The 21,857-nt window shown below is 43.1% G+C and overlaps 1 protein-coding gene across 1 annotated transcript; it reads left to right on the forward strand.

Moving 5' to 3' along the window:
- Positions 1 to 14,829: 14,829 nt before the first annotated feature.
- LOC147453854 (short-chain dehydrogenase reductase 2a-like) lies at positions 14,830 to 15,922 on the forward strand. The gene is made up of 2 exons (XM_086517214.1): positions 14,830 to 14,913; positions 15,084 to 15,922. The coding sequence occupies exons 1-2, from the start codon at positions 14,894 to 14,896 to the stop codon at positions 15,850 to 15,852; spliced, it is 789 nt and encodes a 262-aa protein (XP_086373340.1). The 5' UTR covers positions 14,830 to 14,893; the 3' UTR covers positions 15,853 to 15,922.
- Positions 15,923 to 21,857: the final 5,935 nt, after the last annotated feature.

The raw sequence follows: 21,857 nt of genomic DNA on the forward strand, positions 1-21,857 counted from the left end.
TTTGAGGCTAAGACCACATATGTGGACCACTGTAGGAAAATGCTTGGAGAAATTCGGGATAAAAGATCCAACATCGAGATTGCAAGAGAGCATAGAGGAGCTGAGCAAGCCACAGAAGAACGCTAAGCATGTACCCTTAAACAAGGTCGGAGAGTATTGCGAAGGTGAAGAGGGGAATACAACCTTACCAGTTGAATTCCAAGGAGTGAAGACGATGGCAATACTAGACAGCGGAGCAGGGGTAGCCATTGCTACAAAAGAAATCTGGAAAAAATGGGGGAAACCAGCAATAAGGAAGACTAGGTTGAAACTCCAATTAGCAGATGGACACATGGAGAAACCTATGGGGTTACTAGAGAAAGTTGTAGTGACTTCTTGCGGCATTGAATACGAACGTACTTTTGCTATTGTCGATTTTGCCAAGGAGAATAACTATGATATCATATTGGGAAGACCATTCATGAGACAGTTGAAAATGGTCCAAGATTGGGGCTACGATCACATATACTTGAGAAATATGGAAACCACTACACGTGTGAACCTGAAAGACCATAGCTACAAAGATGTGAACCGAACACCGGTAGAGGAGTTTGATTCAGCTACTTTGGCGGGATCCGAATTTCCAGCTTGGTTAGGTAAACCCAAGGAGTTATGGATGTGTGGAACTTCGAAATGTGGAAGTCTGAAACGAGAAGAATGTGTTTTAGAAAGGGCTATCGAAGACGAAACTTATGTAAGAGAACCCTTTCCAGAGGACACGTTTGAACCATTAGAATGGACACACATTCTAGCAACCCTAGATGTTTGTGTAATTCCGGATGGTCCCACAACAAAATTTTGCGACAAGGACGGGTACGACGTGGTTCCATATTTCATGTTGAGAACTGTACTCGAAAAAGAAACTGAAAAGAACGATACACTGGAAAAGGAAGATGAAGAAGAGGTGTTTCACGACATTCCCAATCATCCAGAGTGGGGAAATGAAGCAGACAACGAGTCAACGGACAATTCAAGCGGAAACGAAGAAACTATAACGGATGTCCGATTTTATGATTTTCCCAACCAAACTAAACAACGCCAGAAACACTATAGAGCAAAGAAAAAAACAAAAGGGGTTAGAACCAATCCGATGCCTAGAATAAGAGGAAAAAATCAATTCCTAATGCTAGTAAAGGCTGAAGATTGTGTTAAGGATAAGATTTCTGGAAGAATGAGAGGCAGTGATCAAAAGAGCTTACGAAAAGACAAAAGAGGCTCAAGAAATCAAGTTCAAAAGAATGGAACGAAAACTGAAACAGAAAAATCAGAAAAGAACAAGCGCAACAGAGAATACACGGAGTCCAAGTTGGAACGTAGAAACAAGTACAGAGAGCTCAAGAAAACTCTGAAGGAAGTTTGGACGACAGAAATTGAGAGTGGAGAGGACGAAAACGTCAAAATCAAGGAAAACATGGATGTTCCCTCTCACTATAGGAAATTCACAATAGAGGATAGGAAGGTGATATTAACCCCACCTATTCGAGAGAGGAAGGAGAACGAATCTTATGACGGACCGGAGGATGCAAAAAAAGTTGATTTAGCAGCTCCAGGTGAGCCACCTAGACCGGTCTACATAGCCACAGATTTGTCTCCAGGTGAGGAAGAGAGACTTTTGAGTCTTCTCAGAGAGTATAGGGATGTGTTTGCATGGTCTTATAAGGACTTAAAGGGAGTTGACCCATCGATATGCCAACACTCAATCCCACTGAAACAAGACGCAAAGCCTAGCAGACAGAGACCATACACATATAATGATACTTTTGCTAAGCGAATCAAGGAAGAGATAGATAAGCTAATGGAAGCTGAATTCATATACGAGATTGAACACATCGATTGGGTATCTCCGATTGTGGTAGTACCTAAGAAGAACGGAAAACTCCGAGTGTGTGTCAACTTAAAGAAAGTGAATGCTGCAACAATCAGGGACAATTATCCCCTGCCGATAACTGATCATGTTCTAGAGCGCGTATCAGGGAAAACAGCATACTCCTTTCTTGATGGTTTTTTAGGATATAACCAGCTAGCCATAGCACCAGAAGATCAACATAAAACAGCTTTTGCAATGGAGTGGGGAATTTATGCTTATCGAGTTATGCCTTTTGGTCTAACCAATGCTCCCGCAACCTTCCAGAGGCTGATGACACATGCTTTCAAAGCATACTTAAGGTTGTTTCTAGAAATCTACATGGATGACCTATGTGTACATTCTCTACTGAGAGATGAGCATCTAGAACACCTAAGAAAAGTATTGGAGAAATGTAGGACATATCGCATTTGTCTCAATCCTGAGAAATGTGTGTTTATGGTCCGACAGGGCAGAATTCTGGGACATATTGTCTCACAAAACGGAATATCCACGGATTTAGAGAAGATAAAATTTATAGTGGATATGCCTAGACCAACCAATGCGAAACAAGTACAGAGCTTTATGGGACATTCTGGATATTATAGACGATTCATTTACATGTACGCTATAATAGGCCAACCACTTTATAGGCTAATAGTGAACTTTGAATGGACAGAGGAGTGTGAGGAATCGTTCAAGAAATTGAAAGAGGCACTCATTACTGCTCCAGTCTTGAAATCACCAGATTGGGAGAAGAGATTCCATGTGCACATAGATGCTTCGGCATATGCAATAGGATCAGCCAGAAGAAGGAAACATGGATTTTTCTATCTGTTACGCCAGTCGACAGCTCAACCATGCAGAGAAGAATTACACCACAACAGAGCGAGAAGGATTAGGAATGATCTATGCTGTGAAGAAATTTCGGCATTATCTTCTAGCCAACAAGTTTGTGTTTTTTACGGATCACCAAGCCTTGCTCTACCTAGTGAATAAACCATGCAATACCAGGAGAATAGTGAGATGGTTCATTATCTTACTGGAATTCGACTTCACGGTAGTAGTAAAGAAAGGAAAAACACATCTTAGAGCTGATCATCTTTCACGATTGACGAATGGAGAAGACCCTATAGGAGTAGATGACGACATGCCAGACGCGTACTTGTTCAACATAGAAATGATACCGAGGTGGTCTCAAAATGTCGTTAACCTATTAACCTATGGAGGAGAGTTCGATCGAAGAGAATACAACCTGAAACATATTGCTATTCAGCAATCCAAGAATCTTCAATTGGTTGCAGGAAGGTTGTATCAATTGGGAAATGATCATGTTTTACGACTATGCATCAATCCTGAGGAATATAGTATATATCTGCGCGAAGCACATGTTCAGGAATGTGCATTTCATTGTTCAAGAAGGAACACATATAGGAATTTGTTACAATTGGGAGTCTATTGGCCAGGAATGAAAGAAAGCGTACATGAATATGTCACTGTATGTATTGTATGTTCATCAAAACCGCCAGCCGAGTATTCAACATTATATCAAATAATGATCGCTCCAGAATGGAGTCAGTATATTGTTGAATATCTCACAAATAGAACTTTCCCAGAAGGAACGTCAAAAGCTCGTCAGAAATCTGTAGAGACAGAAGCTAGAGATTACGCTTTAATAGGAGATCAACTCTATAAGAGAGGTAAAGACAACCAGCTTAGGATTTGCGCATCAGAGTCTGAGTATGTGATAATCCTGGAGCAAGCTCATGGAGGAGTAGGTGGAGGCCATTTCTCAGGTGATAAGACAGCAAAACTTGTCTTAGCCGCAGGAATATGGTGGCCAACATTACATATGGACGCTGAGGAATACGTTAAACGGTGTGATGACTGTCAGCGGACCAAAGTACCACTTAAAAGAGATGATATGCCGCTTAGACCAATGATGGGGGCAAGAGCTTTTGCAAAATGGGGGATTGATTATGTCGGACCCATTTCACCTCCTGCATATAAGACTCATGCACAATACATCATTGTGGCTACAGACTATCTAACAAAGTGGGTCGAAGCAAAGGCAACTCAAAAAGCAGATGCCAGGACCACGGCACAATTTCTATATGAATACGTCTTTGTACGATATGGATTGCCAATAGAAATTGTGAGTGATCGAGGCACACATTTCATAAATGAAGTGATAGAGATCCTTCTAGATGAATTCATGGTAATCCATAGGAAATCAGCCCCGTATCATCCACAAGCAAACGGACAAGCTGAAGCAACAAACAAAACCATATGCACGGTCCTTACGAAGATTGTATCTGAGACGAGAACTGACTGGGACCAGAAGTTGCATTCAACATTATGGGCATATAGGGTAGCATATAAAACATCAATAGGAACGACCCCATATAACATGGTTTTTGGGCTAAACGCTATCTTACCAATAGAATTCTTGGTTTCAACATTAAGGGTGGCTAAGGACCTAGAGTGGACAGGGCACGAGATTTCTGATAGAATAGATGACCTGGAAAAGCTAGACGAGCTTCGCCTAAAAGAAGTAGCTTCTATCTACGCTCAAAAAAGGCGACAAAAGGAGTTTTTTGATAAGCATGTGCGGACTAAAGAGTTTAAGGTTGGGGACTATGTCCTAGTTTACACTCTGAAACAGTATGCTAAGAAGCTTAAAAAGTGAGGGATGGGACCTCTGGTGATTAAAAATCTATCACCAAGTGGAGCCGTCAAGCTTGCTACATTAGACGGAGAAGAAATGCCTAATTGGATTAGTGGATGCAGAGTGAAAAAGTATCTTTTGCCGCTAACCCAAGACATGCTTCTCAAAATACATCAAGAAAAGCTGCGTGTCCAGAAAAAGAAAAAGATTGAGGAGGAAGCGCAAGTCGAGGCGAAGGAAAGAATGGAGAAAAGAAGAATACTACGTCAGAAATAGCGCAATGAAGGAGCAATACGAATAAACGCAGTCAGTATAACAGAAATGGGGAATGACAAAGAAGAACCCATCATTGAATGCAAAGTAGGAACCAACCAAATCAAAGCCAGAGCACTATTGGATTCAGGAGCTCAAGCTAACCTACTTTCACTCAGTTTGTATAGACAATTGACAAATGACACTAAACTACAAACTGCCAAGCAAGAGTTAAAGAGTTACTCTGAGAATTCAATCAAAACTGTCAGATGCACAGTTTTACATATACAGATTAACCAATATGTGTATCCTCATATGTTTTACGTGGTTGAAGACCAAGCTACACAACATCCATTATTGCTAGGACAACCATGGCAGAAGCAATATAATGCAATGATTGACTGGAGTTCTAATTCAGTGTTTATCAAATACGAAGGTGAAAGTCAATCAATTAAGTTCACCAAAGGAGAAGAGCCAACTCCAAAGGACGAATCCAAAGACAAAGATAAACAACAACCAGAGAAAAAGAAGAAGCAATGGCAACCAAAAGTTTCTATACAACCGGATTACTCTTCGACGAGGAATTCTCAACAGTGGATAAGGAAGACAAGCAATAATATAACAGCTCAACCTTGGAAAAAAACGGAGTCAAAGTTGGTATGGAGACCAAAAAAGGCTGTGCCAGAGAACACAAAGGTGGAAAACAGAGTCTTCAATACCAGACAACAGAGTGATTCCAGACAATCAAGGACAGTGAAACAGATCTGGATTCCAAAGAAGTTCATGACGGCACAAAGCTATAGCAAGCAAATTTGGATCCCAAAGATTTGTAAACAGGAACTCCCTTCGATACAATCAACGGAAACTCCTAGGTATTTCAAGGCGAGGAAATCAACACACAGAACAAAGCAGGTTTGGGTCGCAAAGAGTTTGTGGCAAGCACAAGCAAAGCGGAAGCAGATTTGGATTGTGAAAAAAGACAACAAGGTAACGAAGAATCCATCTACTGATTCTACTACCAAATTGCCAAAACCAACCCAAAACCCGACCACCAATCCTTCAATCAAACAAAGAGCAGCTTTGTTGGAAAGACTGTTGTATCGTCGCTCTACAATTGCATTGGAAACTTATGACCAAAACAACTACAATGCTTCACCCACAGACACTTCATAGTCGTCCGGGAGGACTCAGACTAGGAGGGGGGGAGGTATACAAGAGCTACAAAGCAGCTACAAGCGGGAAAAACAAAGAAAAACAAAAATTATATTACAAGGGCAGTGTCTTACATGATTTTGTAATTTTTTATGTTTGATTGCGGATATTGATAATATTTATGCCCTTATATACCTTGTTTTGCAACAAGAAGAGATCAAATGATGAATTTGGGTCTCTAGATGTGTAAATATCACTAAATAAGAGTGTTTTTGGAGCTAAAAAGTGGAAAAAAGTGGTAATCCAAGTCCAGAAATCACAAAGAAGTGTATATTCATATACACAGGGTTACCAGCTATTTATCGTGTATGTTTGGAATTTTTTGGCTTCAATTTGCTATTTTCCTTTATTTTTTATGATTTTCTTAATAAAAATAAAAGAAAAATAAAAAGCAGGTGAAATGGGATCGGAAAAAAGAAAAGAATAGACGGTGATGATCCTAATGACAAGGGCAACCCATGGTAAAAATGGGGTACAATTCTGAAAAAGTTGCGGAAAGCCCGAAATGACAGAATTTTGGCAAAGTGGACAGATTTCTCAGAAACAGGTCAAACGGAGTCCAAATTGAGAAATTTCAAATCCTAAAGTGCATTTCACGACGAGATAGGAGCACATGTCAAATTTGGTAACAAGTGATCTGGGAAGCCCGAAGTTAAGTATTTTTCACTTCACTATCAAGCTCATTTCCACTATTACCTTCTTGGAGAGAGCAAAGAGCACACAGGAGCATCCGACCTTCTACCGCCTTCTACGACTGCTACGAGAGCTCAGAGGACACCAGACATGAGAGGTAGACTCGTTGCCATAAGCTTTTGATGCTTATCGTTAACTTTTGTCGCGAAAACTCACCAAAACCAAGAAACAAGAGCAGACGGGGAATGGGGAAGAACGCTAGGTAGGGGCACAACCGCCTAACCAAACCTTGCAAGAACTTAGAGGTGGGTCACCCTAGTATAGGAGATGAGTTTCTAGCACTCAAAGCTCGAGAAAGAACGACTGGAAAAACCCTAGGTCAACAGAGCCTACAAGAGGCAAACAGAAAAAAGTTGTCGGAACGACACAAAACTTCTCAGGAAGCTTAACAACATCGAGGGCAATGCAACCATGGAGTATCTCCGGGATTGGATTACCAAAAGTAGGTCGGAACAACCGATTCGGCGGCGGACACACAAAGCGTCATTTTGGCATAACGGCTAAAATTGACGACCAAATGACATGAAACTTCACAAGCAGCTTCAAATATACATGGATGACTTATGTTTGCAAGCAAAACCCAAAAGAAAGCTGATTCACTTACCGATGGTGAAAAAGACGCTTTCGGGCAACCAAATGGAGAAAGATGGAGAATGGGGAGCCAAAGTCAAGTTCAACCAAATAGGTGGCTTCACAACATATCCAATGAGCTGGAAATGCAACTCTCGAGAAGAAAAGTTGAAGAAATTCAACTCCAAGGCAAAAAGACGACTTCGGAGACTGAAATGCCTATAAGGGGGCTTTTTAGCTAAACTGATGACTTTTTAAGTTGAAAACTAGTTAGCAGGGCTTAGGGCACTAGCACAAAGCATTCTTTGCACAAAAAGACCAACATTTCAAGAAAAGACATCATACGCGTATGATGTCTCACAGCATGATTTTCACATCCATTTCAACATTTGAGTGCATAGCCTCATTCCACATGTTAATCACATCCTATGAACCAAGTATCATGAGAATTGGAGTTAGAAAACCCAAGGAAAACCAAAAAGATGCAAAGTAGACCATAAAATTGATTTTTGGTCCTAATTTTGTCAAAATAACTCCAAACTCATTAAAACTTTGTAGGATTGTTGATTAACACATCTACAAGCTACCTGGAACCAAAAAGCACCATTTTGACACAAAAGACATCATACGCGTATGATGTCTATTTGCACTTACAGAGCCAAAAATGCTCATTTGTCATCATACATCCATTATATATATCTAATACATGCTACATATGAAGTTTGGAACCATTTGGTCAAGTGGATCACCCCATTAGCCCAATTAAGAGAAAATCCTTCATACAAAGCCTATTTTTGTCCCAAATCCAACATATTCAAGTCCAAACCAAGATTTGAGTATAAACAGTCCTTCTCTAGCACATGGAGAGTCCACAGAACCAATCCCATGAAAAATTGATGAAAAAGACATCATACGCGTATGATGTCTCCAGAGCCATTTTTAGTCCAAATTCTATCCAAACTTGATAAATCCACTGAATAAGCCTATCTAAAGCCAAAACCAAGCTTATAGAGAAAATTGGTCCAAAATGCACTAAAAGACATCATACGCGTATGATGTCTCACTATGTGATTTTGGCACCTCAGGGCTTCAACCACCAAACAGAAGTGATCTACATGCCATTTGAAGGTGAACCACCAAGTTTTATCCAATTTGGATCATAAAATCCATTTCCCTTTCAAAATTTTGCCAAGAGCCTAAACTGGCCAAAACTTGACCAAATGGGATCCAAACTCAAATCCAAGCATATGATACTCATGTATACACTATCAGCTACAAGCACAACCAATATGAAGTCATTTTGACACAAAAGACATCATACGCGTATGATGTCTCCAGCATGATTTTGAGCCCAGTTTGCATATTTTTTCACCTACCCTGCATCCTTAGGCCCTGAATAGCTCATGTTTCAATTTTCAAGTCATTTGAATAGTTAAAAGCTTCATTTCAGCTTTCAGTACTAAAAAGACGCTAACTTCTGAAATTGGAGTTACAGGATCCATGGATTCCGCTAAGTCATCGGCAACTAAGAGAAAAAGACCAACCATCAAGGATGCTCTTGTAGAAGCAGAACCTTTTGATATTCCAACAGAAACCCTCAAGCCAACCAAGACTTGGGTGGAAGAAGCAGTACTAGAAAAAGAGGGAATAAAGATCTACCAGGGGACTTTCAGAGATCCTCAAGGGCAATCGGTCGATGTACCTATGATCCCACGAGAATTAGTGGATTATAGCAGGTCAGAGAACATCAGCAGGTACCTGGAAAGGGCAGACTTGCACAGATTCTTCACCTCGAGACCATCAGGTGTGGATAGAAGAAGAGTGTACGAGTTGGCAACATCCATTCAGAAGGATGGGAAAGCCACATTGACAGCCATGGATGGAAAGAAAGTAGAAGTACAGATCACTCCACAGCTCATTGTAGATGCATTGAAGCTGAACAACAAAGGGAGCTCTGTCAGGGAAAGAAGGGAGGCTATAGAGGTTTATGGGTCCAAGAAACAGAATGCAACTTATGAAGATATGGCAGACCAAAGAGCGGCAACCCTTTGCCGACTGTACAACCAATTTCTCCATATTTGCAGTAAAAGACCGCAAAAGTATACGACACCGCCCCATGCCATTGCAACTACCATCACATGGGCATTGAAGAGCAATATGCCAAAAGAGGTGAATTACGCTCAATACATCCACGAGCAAGTAATCGCCATGCACAACGAGAAGCCAAAGTATATAGGAGGAGCTGAAGTTCTGACAAGAATAGCTTATGAAGCTATTGGAGCCAGAGATCAAGGGCCACGGGTTCCCTCCCAGAATGAGTGGCTTAGAGAAGCCGATGAGGAGGAAGAACAGCAAGAAGTATCCAAGAGGGCGTCCACAAGAGCACGCCGAAAACTAGAAATAGTTTCAGAACCTGAAGAGGCTGTGGACGAACCGCTCAAGAAGAAAGCGAAGAAGAAGGCTGATCCCAAGCCAACCAAAAGTCAAAAAGCCGCAAGAATGGAAAGGCTGGTGGAGCAGTTTAGAGCGGAAAGAGCTCTAAAGGGGGACTTTGAAGAAATGTGGGTGCCAGACCCCACTAAAGTCGGAACCAGCTCAGCCGGGCCACATGTTGATCAATATGATCAATATATTAGAGCTTATGAGGAGTCGGAGGCCATACTGGAGCAGCAACCTGTCGAGCCTTATACTGAAGAGGAAGTACAGCTTTTAAAAGCTGAGCTGAAAAAGGACGACAAGGAGAAGAAGGAAGTAGGTGAGTCTACTGAACTTCGAGAGAAAGACGGGCAAGCAAACAAAGGGAAAGCCAAGATGACTGAGGACAATGAGCCCTCCTTTACTGATGTACCAAGCCCAAAGAAGACGGAAATTATTGTGGAGGAGACCACAATAGAAATAGAAACAGAAGTTATGGAAAAGCCGGAGGCCGGGACCAAGGAAAAGGAGAGAGATCCAGTTCAGCAAAAGAAAGATGATTATGAGGATCTGGTAGCGATCGGATACAGTGAAGAAGAGGCCCTGGAGGCAGTTTATGGGATATCCCTACGAAAACAAGATGATCGGAAAGGGACGAAGGAAAAGACAAAGGGTACAATGGAGAGTGAAGAGAAAATGGACGAATAGAACATACTAGAAGAGCCGAAGACCTTGGAGGTGGTGGCAGAAAGAGCTGTCAAGTTGACAGATGAAGATGAAAAAGACATGCACATGGTGCATGAACTGCTCAGCAAGATTAAAGAAAGATCCAGAGCAAAGGAAGTAGCAATTGAGACAGCAAAACAAAAGGAAGCAGAGTTGCAGAAGAAGTTAGAGAATGCTATGATTGAATCTGAAAGTCATAAAGCATCACTCTACGACGCAGAAAACGAGAGAGACGGCTTGATACTCCAACTAGCCGAAGCTTCAAGAGAGGTAACAAGTTCACAGGAAGCAAAGGAGCGAATAGAAGATGAGCTGGAGGCAGCCAAGGATGAGCTCATTGAGCTAAGGGAAAGAGTCGAACTTCAAGAAAGGACAATCACGAGACTCAGGACCACCCCTAGAGCTAGCAGAGCAGGAACAGAACAAGAGGGAGCCCTCGTACCAGCTCTGGAAGATCAGGTCAGAAGTTTGCAAAGAGAGCTAAGGTTAGAGCAAGTGCAAAGATTGCACATGGCGGAGGGATCATTGGCTGCAGAGGAGAGGCTCACATCAGAAAACCAAACACTAAGGACAGAAAATGAGGCCCTCCGCAAACAGCTCCAAGACCTCCAAGAGCAACAAAGAAGAGAAACAGAGACACCACAAGAAGAAGCAGGGGGAGCGGCCATAGAGCTACCAGAAACTGGAGAGGCAACCACAATTGAAGATCCAGCCCCAGTTCAAGAAGTGGCCTCAACTTCAGGAATCTCTGAAGAAGAAGAACAAAGGCTTCAGGACCAAATAGAAAAGTCAACGGAGGAAAGTGCCAAGGCGGAAATGGAATGGGAAAGGAGACTCCTCATCTCCATTAGACTTCAAGGTTTAGACACAAAAGTGCTCCATGAAGAGTGGATGCAACCCAGCATGCCTTTCCCTCTGATGAAATTTGAAGTGATAAAGACGAAAAAGAGAATAGAGGAGGAGCAGTATGTCGCTCTTTACGAAGGCGACATCACAAAGGATGAACAATCAAAGAAGATTGTAGATTCTCAACCTAGATGGAGGAAAGGTTGGCTGAACAAATACCCAGCCTACCTCATCTACTTGGTAGAGGCTCCAAAGGAGATTCGGGAGGATGCAACCTTCTGCCCAGTGCCAAGAGTCAGAAACTGGAAAGAGCATGGCAGGATTGCAGAAAAGAAGCCAAATTGGCTTAATTATCCCAGGATGCCAGGACCAAAGGAAGGAGAGAGAATAGGTAAAGCCTACATGGTGAAAACCCTAACGGGCACCATCAAACTCTTTACTGGCTCTCCTGACCTTTCGTGTCAGATGCTAAAGAAAATCTGCAGGACTCTCTTAGCATGCATTGAAGTGTTCGCGCCAGATAAAGCCACGACCTCGAGTCTACTATCGACGGCCGACACAGTGACGGATATGATGTATGATCTTTCATTGCAGCCATCACCAAAGGTGTTACATCTCTTATACCAAAGAATTATGTTTTTGCCCAGCTTCCACATGCAAACATTCGAAGAAGCTTTCTACACCGGCTTTTTCACTCACGAAAGCAAAATATTCGGCCCAACCTTGACCATCGGCAACCTACTCTACGAATCACATTTGCAGATGCTCAAGACGACAGGACTCTATTGACCAAGCCTAAAAGTCATGTCAGGGACGACATGAACGCGGAGGGGGGGAGTGTTGAGCCAGCAGAGGAAGTGTTGAGCCAGCAGAGGATCACACCCACATTTTTGCTCATACCCATCATTTTGTAACCATTGATTGTAATAAATGTCTTTCCGACATTAATTTTGATTTGAGCCATTCATTAAGTAACGGGACTCAATTGAGTTTCCAGCTTGTAATCCCGAAGTAATTTCACCTGTTGATGTAAATAATTAGAGATGTTCTCACCTCCAAGGCTGAGGTATATAAGCCAAAGTTTTGTAACCTAAGGGGATTCAATTATTAATCAAAGTGAGTTTTTGAGCGTCGTGACTGTGTCTGAGAGAGAGAGAGAGAGAGAGTCTTATCTTCTTGCTACGCGAGCTACGGGACCATTGGAGAAGCGACACCGCCATTGTGTTAGCAACGGTGAGAGCTACGCACAGATACCAAGAGTGCGCGCTATCAGCTTCTATGTGTGGTAAGTTCCTACGAGCTTCGGTGTGAGTTTTCTTCCAACTCGTGTGTCGGAATAGAGCGTGCAGCATATCTATAGAACCACAACGAGTAGAGCTACACATTAGTACCATCGGGGTCAAGTTTCGGTCACTTGTATTTTTCGGCCTATCTTCATACGCGTTTGCCGCACGGAGTGGTTATAGGTTGATTTTGCAGTTCAAGTCTTTAGGGTGTTGTTCTTACCTAGTGTATAGACTTCCCCTTGAGTTTGAGATCGATTCAATGATTCTAGATCCTGTTTCGTATAGCATTCGTTCGTAGTACGGATTTCAATCACTTGCGTATTTTAGAACTTAGATTTGATTTCCTTAGTAGTGATTGTCATTATAAGGTCGAGTAGGTGATTTGACACCCACCTAGTTGTTTCCATGCGCCTGCGGGTCAAGCTCCGTCCTCGTCTGACAAATTCTGTTGTTGGTTGAGTTCTCGCTATTTAGCTTCCGCTAGCGGCGTAACCGCCTTAACACTAAACAAGGTGAGGAATCACGAGGGCCTGCATCAACCTCTCCATAGCTCATCAGCTCAACATGTTGGAAACCCTGAATGGCAGAACACAGGCGATGGTAAGCAGCACTAGAGAGAGAGAGAGAGAGAGAGAGAGAGAGGGAGAGAGAGAGAGAGAGAGAGATCGGGCGCACTGCATCAGGGCCAAGAGAGAGAGCGCCCTTGCCTATGTTCTTTGCCAGCAAACATCCCGCAGTTGAGAGAGAGAGAGAGAGAGAGAGAGAGAGAGAGAGAGAGAGAGAGAGAGAGGGTTCACTTGCCCGCTGCTCAAGAGAGAGAGAGAGGTCACTTGCCCGCTGCTCAAGGAGAGAGATGGGGGGCCGAGACCTGTGTGTGTGATGCTCCATTAGCTCTCATCACGAGGGGCACTGCCATTGTGGCAGAGAGACAGAAAGCGAGGACGTCATGCAAGCTTCACTTCAAGGCACGAAAGCTGCAGCAGCTACAGCCTGCAAGTCCTTCACAACTCACGCCCTGCCTGCAACAGCACTACTTACGTGCTGTTCTCTCTCTCTCTCTCTCTCTCTCTCTCTCTCTCTCTCTCTCTCTCTCTCTCTCTCTCTATGACACAGACATGTCTGCTGAACGCCTCGCAACCTGCAACAGAGGACTTTAAAAAAAATTACTCGTCCATGTTGACAGCATCCGTTAAAGGATGCCTAACCTGACCCAATACTAGGGCCTTTCTTTAGCAGGCCAAAAAGTTGTCAATATGGACCTTCCAAACAAAAGATCTCAGAAGAACATGATAATGAACCTTTTGTATCAAGGATAAGGGAGCGAGTTGGTTGGGATCGCTGCCGATGTAATTATGGTCCCTGGATGATGTCATGGCTCAACACAAGCATGACAAGACATTGTAAATTTTTGGGTTGATTAATATAATTTACTCACTATTGTGAGTTTTGGAAAAAAAAAAGTTGTCAACAAATTTTTCGTGTAAATTTTTGAAAGCTAAGCACACAAGACTCTCAGGAAAACTAATGGGGTTGAACTTTTCAAAAACTAGGCCACAAGGTGTTGCATGTTAAACATGGAATTATTTAGGATTCTCCACAGTGTCCTAAGCGGCAATCGTGGACACTGGATGTTCTGAATGACGTCATGGCTCGACACAAGCATGGCTTGACTTTGAAATTTCTTGTTGTTGTTCATATAATTTACTCACCATTGTGAGTTTTGAAAAAGAAAAAGAGAAAGCATTCTCCTTGGCATGAAAGAGTCTGCCTTCAAATAGGACCATGTAAGGGCGGATCCGCAGAGGAGGGGGTGGAACCCCAGCCCGCCATCGTCAGCAAACGAAGAACGGGAAGCTCAACTCTGTCGAAATCGCAGAGTTAGGAAACAAGCTTGCTACCCCCACCTCGTCTGGACGAAGGGCTCATTCGTGCTGGCAACAACTATCCGTAAGCGACAAACTTGCTAACGAGTGGCGGGGGTTCTACCCCGGCCGTGCGGACGTGCCCTAACTTGAACACAAAACGAATTGTTTCTTCCATGCTTGTATTGGCATGTTTCTTCCATGCTTGTTTTGGTGTAGGGAAAGGTCTCCAAGTGACCTTTCCTATAATGCGGGTGATCACATGGTGATCGATGGATGCCGCGAGTCATGTGGAAGCACGCATGTGTTAAAACATGGAACTAGAAATCACTTATGCTAATTGAGGATTTTCCATAGAGCTAAAGAGTTTGTGTTCAACTAGGACTCTATAATTTGAAGACAAAGCGAAGTGTTTCTTCCATGTTCTTGTTGGCATGTTAAAACATGTGTGCTTGTTTGTTCAGTTAGTGAATCGATAGCAATGACAAGTTCCTATCAAAAGTAAGTGTATGCCCCTCTCTCTCCCTCTCTCTCTTTCTCTCTCTGTCTGCGCGCGCACGCAGAGAGAGAGAGAGAGAGAGAGAGAGAGAGAGAGAGAGAGAGAGAGAGAGAGAGATAGACTGGGTCGGCCATACATACTGATCCTCACATCCTGATCTTTATGTTTGTAGACTACAAGGCAAGGTGGCTATCATCACTGGTGGGGCAAGTGGCATAGGTGAGGCAACCGCTTGCTTGTTCGTCGAACATGGTGCATCGGTCGTCATTGCCGATGTACAAGATACAAAAGGCATCGAAACGGCTAGCAAATTGGGTCTTCATCTGGCTACCTACATGCATTGTGATGTCTCCAGTGAGCTAGATGTGGAGAATCTCATTGCCTTCACCATCCAAACTTATGGTAAGCTTGACATTATGTTCAATAATGCTGGTGTTTGGGGGAAGGTAATTGCCCAAGATGTGAGAGATATGGATGTGGAGGACTTCAATTATGTCATGTCAACGAATGTGCGGGGGATGGCACTCGGGATCAAACATGCAAGCAAGGCTATGGTTGAAGCAAATATCAAGGGTTCCATTATCTGCAATGCAAGCATAAGTAGCATCTTGGGTGATCTTGATCTTCCCTTAGCGTATACCGTGTCTAAACATGCCATCTTGGGCCTAGTTCGAGCGACGGCTAGCCAACTAGGCAAGTTTGGCATTCGTGTCAATTGTGTATCGCCCGGGGCAGTGCATACACCTCTTTTAAGTAGCTATATACATGAGCTTTCATCTAGTACATGTATGCCCTCAACAAAAGCCTCACAATATAGTCTACTTAAACCAGTAGATATTGCCAAAGCAGTTTTCTTCTTGGCATCTGATGATTCCACTGCCATGAATGGAACTAACCTTGTGCTCGATGAAGGTTATTCCTCGATGCGAGTGGCCATGTGAAAAAATGGAGACCGTTTAAAATATGATTGTATTTCAGAAAATTCTTCAAATAAAAAAGCATCTTTCTAGAGCTGCAGATTAAACTTTGCAATGGACTGTCACACAACATTCTTTTTTTTTTATAAAAAATGACTACTTTATTTATGCTCTCATAGAGTAAGATTTATCTTCACTATCCCAACCAAGAAGCCACAAAGTCACCACCAGAGGCACCATACACCCGTGTTCAAAAGTGGGTGGTGCATGAGCATGGGAGGGCTGGGCTGTGCTAGGGCCCCTATATGATGCACACCAAAGCTCTAAACATTGTTGCTCAACAAGGAGAGGCTAGGTCCATTGAGGAGATAAGGTGCAAGTGATTGCATATCATTGATGTATGCAGCCTCCTTCTCAGTACTATTTCCTTGCGATCCAACAGTCATGTTGGTGATCGATACCGGCTGCATTTCTGTTTTTTCTGCCTCCCCCATTTTGAAGAGTTAGTGACACAGAAGGTGCCAAAGTCATTGGCAAGAGGAGCGATGTCTGCTGCTCAGTGGAGCTACTTTTGGCGTTTTTGTTCCCTGCACAAGAAGTTTTGGACAAATTCTCACAATAATTCCCACATTGTGACTTACCCCAACATCATGAGCTTCTGTGAGGGAGCGGGGCCGGTGGTCCCTTGCCCCCAATCGTATCTAGCTAGGTATGCGGTGCCTCTCGAGCAAAAGCTCATGATGTTATTCATTGTAAGATAAACACAGGAAAAGACTCCGTTTTCCTACATGAGAAAATTTCTAAATCTTCTTGTGCTGTCATGCCCTCCTTTGACTGCTGGTCACCTAGACGATGAGCAATACATGTTCCATTTATTTGTGTCCAGACATGCTTGCTATCTATTTATGTCATGTTTGCATCAGCTGCAGGCTGCTTGCAAGGTACACTAAAATCAAGGTGTACTTAACTCTTAAAGGCCTAGAGACACAAGCTGTGCAGGGGTTTGCCTTTCACAATTTAGAGATGAACAATGAGAAAAAAATTTCATTAATTTCTTATTTTGTGGTGTCAATAAATGAAACTTTTTGGGCCTACAAAAGGCCATAGGGGGAAGTGGGGATAATTCCTTGACCATTGGATTGAATTGTTGGATGTTCTCCAAGTGGGGTCTTTGGAATTTAATGTGTGCATATGGGGCTCCCACTCATTAAGTGGGTTGTGGCCTACATTCTCTCTCTCTCTCTCTCTCAGCCCATCGTGTGTTCTCACCTTGTTTTTTCTGAGGCTGGGTTCACATAGAGCTGTGGAAGAAATTGGAAAAGCTTGCAAACCAACGAGTCATTCTTCCGCCGCCTCCCAGTGTTCACAACATGCGGTGGAGGAAAATTGTCTGTATGGTGTGTTTGTACGACCCTATTTTGCGGATTTGCTGGCCACCCTCTCTCTATACCCTTGCTAGTCTGTTTTGGTGACTCCTTTGCAGACTGCTCAACAGCTTTTATGTCCTTCCTTGGTCTCCCCTTCGACTTGGGACATGCTGGTCTGGCGTGGCAAACCACCAGGCATGGTCGCATGCATTGTTCCTTAGATTGAGTGGCTCCCTTTCTTGCTGATATCATGTTTTCTCGCCATGGCTTGTTATTTTTTTTGGGATGATAATATAATTTACTCACCTATTGTTAGTGCTGCCGAAAAATATCTTCACTATGACTTGTATATATAAGATGAGAGAGAGAGAGAGAGAGAGAGAGAGAGAGAGAGGTAAGCATAGCCTCATGACTAAGTAACACATAGCATCAAAGAGGGGGGGGGGGGTGTAAGGGGATCAAGGGCAGGGAAGTTCGCGCACGAAATTCGGGGAGATCGCAACTGTCGATGCACACTTAAAAACTAAACCCGGACAGCGCCTGTAAATTAATATAAAGGGCTATAAAGTTGCACATGGGTACAACATGCGTGCGCGGGTGAAATGGCTAGCCCATGCTTCCCAAAACTCGGGCTGCGAGGTACTGGGTTCAAAAAACCAGGCGATGGGCGGCACGATTTTTTGCTTTGTCCGGGTTCCGTTTTACCTCGAGATCCTGCCTTGCACACATCTTCAAGACTCAAGTGTAAGTGATTGTATCTGGAGAGATGACCTCGCACTGCATCCACTAAAAATAGCCCAAATCTTCATGGCCTTGCCTCCGTTTTTCAAATCCTGCGATCAATGAATTCCAATAGACAACATCTCGGATAGGTAGCTCCTTAAGCACTTTATGTGCTTTCTGAAGGACATTGCAAATTTGGCATACATATCGAGCAAGGCATTGCTAAGCACAACGCTTTCTTTCTACAACCCCAACCTGACAATCTTATTGTGAATTCTTTTGACCGTATCAACATCTTGTGTGGTGGCACACCCCTTCAAGATGCAAGTATAAGCGATTACATCTGGAGAGATGCCCTCACTTTGCATCCACTGAAAACATCTCAGGGCTTCCCGGCCTTGCTCTTATTTGTCAGCATATCCTGCCATCAATGAATTCCTAGAAGCAACATCCTAGTGAGGTAGCTCCTCAAGTACTTTCTATGCTTTTTGAAGGACACAACATTTAGCATACATACCGACAACATCTCGAGCAGGTAGCTCCTCAAGCACTTTCTGTGCTTTTTGAAGTGCACCACATTTGGCATACATGTTGGTCAAGACATTTCCAAGCACGACGTTTTCTTTCAACATCCCTTGACTAACAGTAACATTGTGAATTCTTTTGTCCATATTTGTGTCTTGCCTATTGCCACATGCCTTCAAAATGCAAGCAAGCACTTTCTGTGCTTTTTAAAGTGCACCACATTTGGCATACATGTCAATCAAGGCATTGCCAAGCACGACATTTTCTTTCAGCAACCCTTGACTAACAATAATACAGTGAATTCTTTTGCCCATATTTGTGTCTTGCGTATTGCCACATACTTCAACATGCAAGAATAGTTAATTGCATTTAGAGCTCTAGATGCCCTCACTTTGCATCCTCTAAAAATAGTGCAAGGCTTTCTGGAATTTCCCCTATTGGGCATAGCCCACAATCCAAAAACTCCAAGAGAGGGCATCCCGAACAGGTAGTTCCATAAGGACTTTTTGTGCTTTTTGAAGTAGATGACATATAGCATACATGTGACCAAGGCATTTCCAAGCACCATGTTTTCTTTCAAGAGCCCATGTCTAACAATACGATTGTGAGTTCTTTTGCCCAGATAAGTGTCTTGCATAGTGCCACTTGCCTTCAAGATGAAAGTGTAGGTGATTTTATCAAAGTTTTCTTTCAGCAGCCTTTGACTAGCAATATCATCATGAATTATTTTTCCCTTATCAACATCTTAGCTGGTGCCACACGCCTTCAAGATGCAAGCATACCTAATTGCATCTTGAGAGATGCCCTCACTTTGCATCCACTGAAAATATCCTAGAGCTTCATGGCCTTACCCCTATTTGGCATATCCTGCAACCAATGAAGTCCAAGAGACCACATCGCATACAGGTAGCTCCCCAATCACTTTTTGTGCTTTTTGAAGTACACAAGATTTGGCATACATGTCGACCAAGACATTGCCAAGCAGGACATTTTCTTCCACAGCCCTTGACTAACATTATCTTTAAAAATTCTTTTGCCCATATCATTGTTTTGTGTATAGCGACATGCCTTCACAAACCAAGCACAGGTAATTGCATCTAGAGAGATGCCCTCACTTTGCATCCTCTGAAAACAACGTAAGGCTTCCTGGCCATGCCCCTATTGAGCATAGGACACAATCCAAAAACTCCAAGAGAGGCCATCCCAGACATGCAACTCCTCAAGGAAATTTTTGTGCTTTCTGAAGTAGATGACATATGGTATACATGTGACCAAGGCATTGCCAAGCACAATGTTCTTTTTCAACATCTCATGATTGACAATATGATCGTGAATTCTTTTGCGTGGATGAGTGTCTTGTGTAATGCCACATGCCTTCAAGACGAAAGCATAGGTGATTTTATCTAAGTTTTCTTTCAGCAACCTTTGATTAACTAGATAATTGTGAAATCTTTTGCAACATCTTATGTGGTGCCAAACACTTTCAAGATACAAGAGTAGGTGATTGCATCTAGAAAGCTGCCCTGGATTTGCACCCACTGAAAACAACACAAAGTTTCCCGGCCTTGCCCCCATTCAACATATCCTACAATCAAATGAAAGAATTCCAAGAGATAACATCCTGGACATGTATCTCCTCAAGAAATTTCCGCACACCACATTTGGCAGACATATTGACCAAGGCATTTCCAAGCACGACCTTTTCTTTTAACAACTCCTGACTAACAATATCATCGTGTATTCTTTTGCCGATATTAGCATCTTGCATAGTGCCACATGCCTTCAAAATGCAAGCATAGGTAATGCATGTTGGGATCGGAGAGCACACACACAGAGAGCCAACACGAAGAAGGAGATAGACACAGTGTGTGGCGGGGCGGTACTCACACTACAATGTGTAGTTACGAGTATAGTTATTATAAATGAGTAAATGAATGGCTGTACATGGGCGGCTGAACAACGGGCAGCCGAGCACACGGGCCTTTAACCCAACAATCTCCCACTTAAAGGCAGTGTGCCTTTAAAGTGGCCAAAGTACAACAAAAGAAGTCAAGCCATACCCATCAGCGATCTACAGTGTGCAAACTGCTGTGAGGCTAACGACTTCGTGAGTAGATCAGCAGGGTTATCGTCAGTGTGTACCTTGACAAACTCTATGCGCTTGTCCTCTAGCACCTCTCGTATGAAGTGATACCTCACCTCAATGTGCTTTGTCTTCGCATGGAAGACAGGATTCCGTGCCAACGCTATGGCACTCTGGCTATCACAATGTAGAATCGGAGCGTCACAAGCCATACCAAGATCTCCCACTAGTCGTGAGAGCCACACGGCCTCCTTGGCAGCCTCAGTGGCAGCCATATATTCAGCCTTTGTAGTGCTCAAAGCAACGCATGGCTGTAAACGTGATGCCCACGAAACCGGTCCACCTGCAACTGTGAACACATAGCCGCTAGTAGACTTCCTCGAGTCCACTGACCCTGCATAGTCTGAATCTGTATATCTGCAAACAGACATATCCTTCTCACCATAACATAGGGACAACTCTGAAGTCCCTCTCAAGTATCTGAGAATACCTCTCACTGCATCCCAATGACGCTTGCCCGGGTTTGACATGTACCTGCTAACCACACCAACTGCATGAGCAAGATCTGGACGCGTAGCCACCATGGCATACATCAAGGAACCAACAGCTGACGCATAGGGAATCTGAGACATCTCTGTAGTCTCCAAATCTGTCTGAGGGCAGTCATCATGGCTGAGTTTTACATATGGAGGCAACGGGGTACTAATGGCCTTCCCCCCTTCCATATGAAAACGCTCAAGCACCCTGTCAATGTACTCTTTCTGACTAAGAAAGAGCATCTTGCGAGAACGATCACGAGTGATCCGCATACCCAAAATATGACTGGCATCCCCAAGATCCTTCATGGAAAAGGTCTCATGTAGCCTATGTTTCAAGGCATACACATCAGAAATACACTTCCTGTGATCAGCATGTCATCCACATACAAAACCAAAACAATAAGACTACCATCTGCAGCCTTGCGAGTATAGAGGCATGGGTCCTCATAACTGCGTACATAGCCCAATGAACTCATGAATGCATCAAACTTACGATACCATTCACGAGATGTAATGGAATTTTCCTATTCAATTTGAGAATAGCGGAATTTAATGAGAGTACTTTCAAGAAATGATTTTGTGAGCATAGCGGGTAGACATAATTGAAGATAGCAACATAATCATAGCAATTAGTTAACTTGGCATAGACAATACTTTTGCAAGAGAGAGAGTTTAGAGAACATGACAACAATTGAGGACCGGATTTATGTGGAGCCGGTCCCCCCTCCAATAGGCATTTGTATTATGATTTCTCCCATAAAGAGAGACTTGTTACAATACAGTCTTTGTGTT

This window comes from Adiantum capillus-veneris, chromosome 7 (genome assembly GCF_014529385.1).
Source record: "Adiantum capillus-veneris isolate H3 chromosome 7, ASM1452938v2, whole genome shotgun sequence".
Lineage (NCBI taxonomy): Eukaryota > Viridiplantae > Streptophyta > Polypodiopsida > Polypodiales > Pteridaceae > Adiantum > Adiantum capillus-veneris.